Genomic DNA, 9,959 nt, shown 5'->3' with positions numbered 1-9,959 from the left:
TGGAGACATTTTTGGTTGTCAGAGTGCGAGTAGCGGAGTTGCTATTTGCATTAGAGACCAGGGATGCTGTTAATAATCATACAATGCCCAGGACAGCCCAACATGGCGATAATGAGTTTGAGAACCCTTGAGTTACATGCAGTAAGGATACTGGAGCACTGGTGAGGTAGGAGGCAAGCTATGAAATACAATGAATATGGTTGCTGTCCTGGTAGGGCTGAGATGATAAACCACTTTATATGTAATTTTGTTATCCAAATAGTCTACACAATATTTATATTTAAATAATTTTATTTTCATTTCACAAAAAAAGCAACAGTGTTTGCAGGTACACATGCCTTTCAGTCAGTGCTGGTCATATGCAAAACAAGTTATCAGAAGTATAAAGAAAAATAAGACTTTCCCTTCACCAGTGACAAAACACAATTTGCATATATAATATTATATATACATACTATTTTCAAAATCTTTCACAAAAGACAAGATTATGACACAAATTTAGAATTCTACCCACAAGCTCAGATTGAAGGAATTGGAGATCTCTATAAGAAGTGTTTAAATACAAAAATGTGATACCTTTTACAAGTTTTGAAGTAATTACTTTCCAAAGCATTTGACAGACTATTCTTCACAGCAATATGGAACACTTGGCTTTAATCAAGATAGCTAGCTGTAAGATGGTTTGTCTCAATGTGAGTTTGTTGATTAATGCAAATATTCCAATTATGCTGTAATTCTCATTTTATACACATGAGTGTATTACTGAACTGATGCTTTATACAGTTCAAGTTCTGGAGCATTTCATTCAGCTAAGCCCTGACCTTTACTTCCTTTGAACTATTTCAGATTAAGAACTGTTGAGAAATACCGCTAAAGAAAGATGACCATGACTAACTCCAAAAAGGTGCCCCCTTTTCTTTATGATCAAAGTTAAATGTGGCATGAATAAACTTTTATTTTTCCTACAGCAGCAGGTATAAGTAACAGCCAAGTATAAGCAAATTTTTCATCACTAGAACCTGAGAGTTTGATATGGTAAATAACATCTCTTTGCAAACTTTCTAGGAGTCCTATCACTCAGTGTTTCTAAAAATAACAATATGGCAACTCTTCAGCATTATATTCATTATAAATTGCAGAACAAACAAACAGTGCTCAGAAGCTTGGAGGGAGGGAGAGAGGGATGGATGGATTTTACACATGCATTTTCTTAGATACAGACAAATGTGGAGTCATAACATTTACCATGTGGTGGATGAAGAGTCAATGTGAAATAATGATTCAAGAATGCTGAAAGCTAACAGGTCTGGATGTATGAAATGCATGCAAAACCATAAGATAACATCTAACAGTGCAAGCACTGAAGACAAAAAGGAAGAATGAACAGGAATGGTTCAGCTAGTGGAGAAGTGAGGAGAGACAGGTGCAGCCACGCAGAAAAGCTCTGGGTAGGAAAGGGCCAACTCGCCCTACCATGTGTAAGGTGCTGAAGACAGACAGGGTTTGCCACCCAAATTCTTCTTGGATTAGTTTTTGGGGCCCATGTTGTCATTTACTAGAATGATGGCAATAACTCAAAAGATTCATTCCAGAAACCAAAATAATTTCTACTGAGTACACAAGAATATGCTACTGATGGAACTGCAACAAACTGGGTCAGAATCCAGGCCTCATAAAGAAGCTACTTCCCTGGCGGCACAGTGGTTGAGAGTCCGCCTGCTGATGCAGGGGACAGGGGTTCGTGCCCTGGTCCGGGAGGATCCCACATGCCGCGGAGCGGCTGGGCCTGTGAGCCATGGCCGCTGAGCCTGCGCGTCCGGAGCCTGTGCTCCGCAACGGGAGAGGCCACAGCAGTGAGAGGCCCGCGTACCGCGCAAAAAAAAAAAAAAAAGCTACTCTCAAGGGTCTTCAAGTGAGTTCTAGGCAGTATGTCAACTGGCTTACCACTAAGAGATGAATCAGCAAAAAAATTTAAACACACTTGAAGTATCGTCTTTTTTGACTTTCTGGGATTTCCAAAGTACACGTCCCTTCTCATCATTTCATTCAGTTTGAATCAACCTAAGAAATGCTGGATCTGATTAGCTTTCACAACTCAACCATATCCAAGTGTCTTCTCGCATCTTATCTGCTGCATGCCTGTTGCCATTAGCTACACCACCACAACGCTACACCTTTAGGTCAGATGGCAGGGATCTGGTGGGACATTTTTAGTTAGATACATTCAGAGCCCTGCAAGGGACTAAGTATTAAAGGAAAATAATGGGGGAAGAAAAGCAAATCATATATATTCATGTATATATTTACATCTTTAAAGGCATATATCCGAGGGAATAAAACAAAACCACAAAACAATAACTATACTAGCTCCAGCTGAAGGAGCAAATATGTGGGAAAGGAAGAAGTAACTTAATCTATGAAACTTAATTTTCATTAGTCCTTACATAGCCATGTAAAGGACTAAATACAAAAGAAAATAACAAATGAAAACATTCATATGTATTAAGAACATTCCCCTGCCAAAAATATAAATCTCTATGAAACAAGTAAGCAAACAATGCCCAACTCTTCTACTTGCTGTTACCCACACAGGCAACAAGGGGAAGGGGAGAAGGGGAGGCTGTCATACACTTCTCCTCAATTTGCATCTGGTACCTTGACATCTACCCAAAGGACTAGGTATAAAATCAATAACATGGAAACATTTATACACATTTTTTAAAAGTTCATACCCTGTCCTTTCCCACTAACTACTACTCAACCCAATAATTCCTCCCTCTTAAAAAAAAACAAAACAAGAAAAACCAAAAAGAACCCCAAATTGTTAAACTATTGCCCATGTTGGCAGTGAGGGAAGGGAGTAGAGGAGATTTATCATACATCTGGACCTCCATGTTTCATTATGTACCTACAGATCCCAGCAAAGGACTGGGTACTAAGTGAAATAACACACAAAATGTAGCAAACATTTGTATATATTAAAAAAGTGTGTACACACACACACACCCAGACCTCTCCCATCCCTGCCTCTCCAAAAACAGAAGCCAAACATCTGTTCTTCTACCATTGCCCACCAGGCAATGAGGGAAGGGGAGCAGGGAGATTTTTCATTGAACCAATCTCAACTTTCATTAAGTTCCTAAATAGTTATGCAAAAACCTGGATTCAAAATGAAATAAACACCGAAAGAGGCAGAAACATTTATATACATTAAAAAATTTACATATCTTGCCCAACAAGCTCATTCCCCATTAAAAACCTCAAAACAAAGAACAGAAAACCAAATCCTCAAGTACTCATACTACTGTAGGTATACACAGGCTATAGGGGAAGGGGAAAAGATTTATTACATCTCTGGATCTGGGCCTCTGCATTACATTTGATATTTACAAGTCCAAACAATACACTAGGTTTGAAGTGAAAGAACAAAAAAATGCAGCAAACATTTATAGACACGAAAACAAAATGCAAACCCAGAAATCCCCCACTACCCTGCCAAAAAAAAAAAGAAAGAAAAACTCCAAACAACTATGCTACTAGTCATTGCCTAGACAGGTAACAAGGGAAGGGGAGGAGATTTTTTTCATAGCATGAACCTTAATTTTCATCATGTACCTAAGTATCCATGGAAAGGTTTAGGTACAAAATGAAGTAAGAGAAAAAAGGAGCAAAAACCATTTATATACGTTTTAAAAAGTACATATCCCTACGCTCCCAGGAGAGGGAGTGATAGAGGTAGAAATAATAATCTACACTACTCTAAAACTATTGCCCACAGAGGCAACAAGGAAAGGGGAAGAGGGGAGATTTTCATACATCCGGACCTCCACATCTCGTTAGGTACCTGCACGTCCAAGCAAGGGACAGGTACAAAATGGAGTAACACAATATAGTAACTAGCACTGTATATATACAATTTTCAAAAGTATATATCTTGGCCTTAGTCCCTTCCCACCCCCCAAAACTTCAAAAAGCCCAAACTACTTTAAAATTATTGCCTACACAGATAAAAAGGGAAAGGGAGAAGACTGCTATACATCCAGAACTCTGTGGTTCATTAGCAACCTACGGGTCCAAGTGAAGGACTGGGTACCCAACAAAATACTATAATAAGGAAGTAAAAACATGAATATATATTTAAAAAGTACCCCAATACCCACAAAAGAGCCTCTAAAACTAATCAACTACTAGCCACTGCCCACATGAGCAACAAGGGAAGGGGACAAGAGGAGACTGTCAAACATGTGGACCTCCACGTCTCATTAGGTACTTTCATGTCCTATGAGAAGGAGGTAGTACAAAATGAATTAGTTATAATACAAAGTAGTAGATTTATTTATATACATTAAGTACATACCCCACTCTCTCCCACCCCACAAAACAAAAACTACTACTCTAGCTATTGCTCAAGGAGGCAATAAGGAAAAGGGAAAAGAGATTTGTCATACTCTGAACCTCAGTTTTCATTAAGTATATATGCATTCATGCAAAGGAACACATATAAAAATGAAATATTAAAAAGTAGCATAGGGCTTCCCGGGTGGCGCAGTGGTTAAGAATCTGCCTGCTGATGCTGGGGACAAGGGTTCGAGCCCTGGTCCGGGAAGATCCCACATGCCGTGGAGCAGCTAAGCCCATGCGCCACAACTACTGAGCCTGTGCTCTAGAGCCCGCGAGCCACAACTACTGAGCCCTCGTGCCACAACTACTAAGCCTGCATGCTGCAACTACTGAAGCCCATGCGCCTAGAGCCCATGCTCTGCAACAAGAGAAGCCACCGCAATGAGAAGCCCGTGCACTGCAACAAAGAGTAGCCCCCACTCACCGCAGCTAGAGAAAGCCCGCGTGCGGCAACAAAGACCCAATGCAGCCAAAAATAAATAAAATAAATTAAAAAAAAATATAAAAAGTAGCATAACATTTACGTACACTTGAAAGAAGAATATACAACCCTCCCCTCTCCCTGCCCTCAAGAACAGATTAGATCAAAGCAACAGAAACTACAACTACTCTGTTAGTATGTCCACACAGGCAATAAGAAGAGGGGAAAATGGGACATTTGTCATAGTTTTGGACCTTCACAGTCCATTAGGTATCTACTTATCCATGAGAAGGAAGAAGGAAATACAAAATCAAACACCCACAAAATAGCAGCAAACACATTTGTACACATTTTAAAAAGAACATACTCTGCCCTTCTCCCACTATTACCATCTCCTTCCAAAAAGGGAAATCAAGTAATTACTCTGTAGCTGTTGTCCATACAGGAAAAATAGGAAGGGTAGAAGAGATTTTCACAGGACAATATTTTACTTTTCATCAGGACAAACTATATTAAAATGAAAGAATATAAAAACATTTCAAAACACATACATACATTTAAAAAGTATATACCCCCAAAGAGCCACTCAAAGAAATCAATCCACTATTCTATTAGCTATTGCCCATGCAGGCAATAAGGGAAAGGGAGAAGAGGAGGTTTATCATACTTTTGGACTTCCACTTTTCATTTGGTACTTACTTGTCAATGTGGAGAATGAAGCACAAAATAAAAGAAAGTAAAACCCAGCAAAAAAAAAAAAAAAAAAAAAATATATATATATATTTACATAAGCTTTTTAAAGTACAAATGGGGGTGTGAGGGCAGAAGGAGGAAGAAAGGTCTTTAAAAAGAGAGTTAATTCCAATTCAAAAAAAAAAAAACAAACAAAGGCAAAAGGGAGAAGAAGAGCTACGTCATACCTACGAAATTCAGGTCTTGTTTTGCAAACTCGGCCCAGGAACTGCTGTTCCTGCTGATGACACATCTCCTGAGATGCATACACCTTCCCTGCAGCCCCATGAAATACATGGGGACTATGTGAATGTTCAGCAATCTGACCGCAGATTATCATTCCAGGTGCTTTAGATGGAGTAGACTCTTTTAAAATCCAACTCAATAACAGGCTATCGGTAATCCAACAAACTCATCACTTAACTTTCATTTCTTTCTTTCCAATATTCAGAAAGGATTCTGTTCTGTACCCAGTAAGACTGACGCGGCTCAATATCCTCTATATACCCAGAACTCTTCTGACAGCTCTTTGTTCCTACAGTGGCTAAAGTACAGTAAAATGAAAACACGAAAGGCAAAGGACATTAGCATTAAGTAGAACCAGTGACAGTAAGAAAGTTCATGAACACCAAAACAATGGCAAACAACACAATTTCACTTATAGAGATTTATATAAAACAAGATGGAGGAAGGCACAAACTTATGGTGGCAGCTGACACTACTTCAGTTTAATTATGTCTAATCACTTGGTATTAACAAGTGATTAGATATAAACAAACTGGACTCCTTAGATTTCTACTTTCATAGCCTTTCAGACCTCCAAAGCATACATTGTTTTCTTCTACAATAAGAAGGCACATCATAATAGTAATCTAGTATGATGTGTCTTTTTATTAATTCAAGTAGACCGTCTCTCTGCAATGAATATAACACTTGTCAAACAGTACTTAACTGTGCCATGGATCTATGTGCTCATATAAGACAGAATCCTATTCTTCTGTGCTTCAATCTATTTGAGTTCTCAGAAATACAGTGGTGAAATAAAATTCTGGGGGAAAAAAAACTTCAAAAGCTCCAATAATACTTATTATACTACATGTTCTACCTATTATTTAACCTTATATTCCTGACTTAGAGTTAGTTTTTGGAAGCCCCATATAGATGGGATAGCATAACATTAAAAAGGATGGAATTCCATGGGAAAATCTTAGGTGAAAAATGGGTAAATATCCTCTTTATATATGTAGATGTTTTCAAGCAAAATATAAAGTACAAGAATTATTACGAAGAAAGCTTTTCTCCTAAGAATCAAAGAAACACAACAATCTAGGTATAAGTCTGCATAACTCAAAAAATTCAAGTACGGTATTCCTCCTTTAGAAGGAGTAAGACTGCCATACAGTTTTGGAAGCTTTCCTCTCTCTCTTTCTTCTTTCCTTCTTTCTTTCCTTCCATGGCGATTCCTTATAATCTGTTAGTTTGGCCATTACAAAAGAAAACTTTGATTTTTCAACTCAAGAAAAGTACTGGTTCTGACAGTAGAAAAAATTCAAAGCCCACCATATTAAACCTAAATCAAGTTACCCACATTCTCTTTATTCCTTTAAGGTACTGTGGTGAACTTTAAATAAAAATGTTCAATTTCTCAAAGGCCCTATTTTAAAATATGCTTCTAATATGCAACTCTATCATATAAAATGAAAATCCACCCAACAGGTATGATTCAGAGAAAGTGTCTATGATTATGCCAAAAAGCAACTTAAACAAATTGTATTCTTAGTAATAAAGTCAGGATAAGAGACATCAGTATTAAAAAAATGCTTGCCATAAATGTAGAAATACTTATTTATAACATAAGGTGTATCTATGGCAGGGAGTGATATAGGTGTACAGAGGTTTGGAGAATACTGGAATTCATAAGTAAAATAATTGTAATTAACGTTAACTCGGTTTGAAATATTTTCCTGAAAGATGAAAAAGGAAGTGTTAAATATTTGGAAAATTTAATCTTTTGGCCTTGTTATTTAGCTTTACAATACAACAAAAAATTAAAAATTCTGTAGCACCTGGCTATTCTTCAGAAAAAAAATATAATAGTTATAAACTTCTTCCAGAAAATAAAGGATTATTCAAAACCACCAGTCAAAGTAGATCTGCACACTTGAGGTCAGTTCTGTATAGTTGCATGCTTCGTCGACTTCATTACCATACTTTTTGAAGCTAACTTTGAACCACATTCAAATAACATCTCTCAACAAGAAGCAACAAGTGGCTAATAAACCAGCAGCCTGCAAAGATGGTGGCTCCTATGGTAGCTCTTTCCTTATTTCACGGTGTCAGCACTTTCCAGATACTGAGAGATAGAACAGAATTCCAAAACAGATATTTTTTCTCCATTTGAATATCTTCAAAGTAGAAAATTACCCATTGTTTTTGTAGATGGTTGGCATGTAGATGAATATAATTTGGTAATAAATAACTACACACTGCCCAAAGACATTTTAGAAAAGACAGATGAAAAATACAGATGGGCCCTGAGCAAACTATAACTCCTAAGAGTGCAAACAACTCAGCAGCGATCCTGGTTTCACCCTGGCTTTTGCAAAAGCAGCAGAGCCCAAGTTAACAAGCTGTCTGAATGGGTGACCGAATGAGGTGCAGGTATGCATGCTACAGCTAAAACGTCAGAGTTTTAAGGTTCTTTTCCACCCACTGGATGTTCAGCTGAATGACTTCCAAAGCCTCCTGGACACAACGAAGTCGAAGGGTTGCCTCTGACTGATTTTCAAAGAATGCCTGGACCTGTAAGTTGCACACAGAAGTATTTCAAAACAAGCAAAGGATGGTATTTCTCAGGTAACTCTGAATATCCTTTTCAAATAAGCTTTAAGTTAGTGATGGCCGTGCTGATGTCTTAAGAGAAGTAGAGATGAGAAATATTATATTTTAATATTTGAGGTATTTACATCGAGTTCCTGATCAAGTATGGTGAAATGTGAAGTAATTTTAAAAATGAATTCCCCTTACTCCCACAAGGATGAATTTTTCAAATCTAAAGTAGGAAAAAAAAAAAAAAGGGCAAGTAACAGTAAATAAGGTAGAGTCTAAAGTTAGGCCTGGTGCCCGATTTTACCCTTGGAATGGAATTCTTCAAAAACAATTTAATCACCACCTACAAAGAAACTTGGCATATGTTGATTTTAATTCAAAAAACTCATTTGTATTAGGGAGACAAAGGAATATTGTTGAGAATGGAATCAGGATTTTTCCTCATTGCTGTATATCTACCCTTTAGAAATAATCCAGATGCAGAATCATTAGCACTGATGAAGGCAGACAGAGAGAAGGGACAGGATTTGGCATGAGAAGCCACCATCTGACTTAAACTGAGCAGCCTGAGGGCAAAGGGATACCCAGCCTCCCCAGTGGCATTTTATACAACCAACCTCAGATAAATGTGCCTTTGTTGAAAACAGGTGAGTTGATCCAGCAACAATACTTTGTATGGTATAGGACCCCAGATGGAACCTGAAGCAACACAAACATAAGGGTGAAAAGCAAAAAAATGAGTCAGCTGCTGGTAAGCAAAGTTCCTGAGTGCAAAGGAAATGCTTAATGTAAGCTACACATGCCCAAGGCAGAGAGGAGTCCTGCCCCTGGGAACGGCAGCTCGGTACATCCGGAGTCATCCCATACACACCTCTGCCAGTGGGAGGAAAGAGTGGGCAGAAGGAGTTCCAGAGAAATTCTTGGCCCATTTTCTCCTCAAAAATCACATCAGACACCCAGAAGGTGTCATTATTGATTTAAAGGAAAAAAATGAGCTACATGTGCTATTGAGCTGGGTGTGAGCTCCTAACCAATCCCCTGGTAGTGAGGAGGTATTTTCAACACATGTAACTAAACAGCTATTCTGAAAGAGTCCGTGGCCAGGCCAAGCCACGTGAGCCAGCGGGGAGCAAGGTTGGGCTTGATTAGCACCAGTGGAACTTCCATGGAACACCACTGTTACATGACTCCTGCCATGGAATTACGGAATTATGTTTACGGATTTCTGGGTGTTTAGTTAAACTAGAACTGAAGCATTTTTCGTCTCACAGCAACACGTAACTCTTGCGAACCAGTACAACCCTGGGAACTGTTTTCAAATGCAGAGCCCGTGAACACTAAAAATTAGGGATTCTTTGAGAAACTTACTTCTGTACAAGCTTACTCCAGTTCTCTTTGACAAAATCCCACGCCAGTAAGTGTCCAGGAAAATGCCGGCCCACTGTTCTAATGATAAATGACAACTTTTGTGTTCGGATGGTATCTCCATCGAGGCTACTTTTCATTAACCTGAAGAGCAAAGCAGATTTAGCTTCCAAAATTATTCATGATGAAGTGATGACTGAATTTAAATTAA

General features: G+C 38.3%; 1 protein-coding gene across 3 annotated transcripts in view; it reads right to left on the bottom strand.

Moving 5' to 3' along the window:
* Positions 1 to 5,620: 5,620 nt before the first annotated feature.
* LNPEP (leucyl and cystinyl aminopeptidase) overlaps positions 5,621 to 9,959 on the bottom strand; it is a 100,435-nt gene continuing 96,096 nt past the window's right edge. For 2 of the 3 annotated variants that reach the window (XM_029216418.1, XM_029216420.1), the window contains exons 16-19: positions 9,752 to 9,892; positions 9,001 to 9,082; positions 8,268 to 8,356; positions 5,621 to 6,098 (exon numbers count right to left, since the gene is read on the bottom strand). In XM_029216418.1, coding sequence (XP_029072251.1) covers positions 6,044 to 6,098; positions 8,268 to 8,356; positions 9,001 to 9,082; positions 9,752 to 9,892 — 367 coding nt within the window. In that variant the 3' untranslated portion in view covers positions 5,621 to 6,043. Of the gene's footprint in view, positions 6,099 to 7,721; positions 8,357 to 9,000; positions 9,083 to 9,751; positions 9,893 to 9,959 lie in introns of those variants that run through there. The other variant, XM_029216419.1, reaches the window with a different exon arrangement.

The sequence above is a fragment of the Monodon monoceros genome, unplaced genomic scaffold (genome assembly GCF_005190385.1).
Source record: "Monodon monoceros isolate NGI ecotype Baffin Bay Population unplaced genomic scaffold, NGI_Narwhal_1 Super_Scaffold_12, whole genome shotgun sequence".
Classification (NCBI taxonomy): domain Eukaryota; kingdom Metazoa; phylum Chordata; class Mammalia; order Artiodactyla; family Monodontidae; genus Monodon; species Monodon monoceros.
The sequence above is the reverse complement of the archived record's forward strand: the minus strand, read 5'-3'. Positions and strand labels throughout refer to the sequence as shown.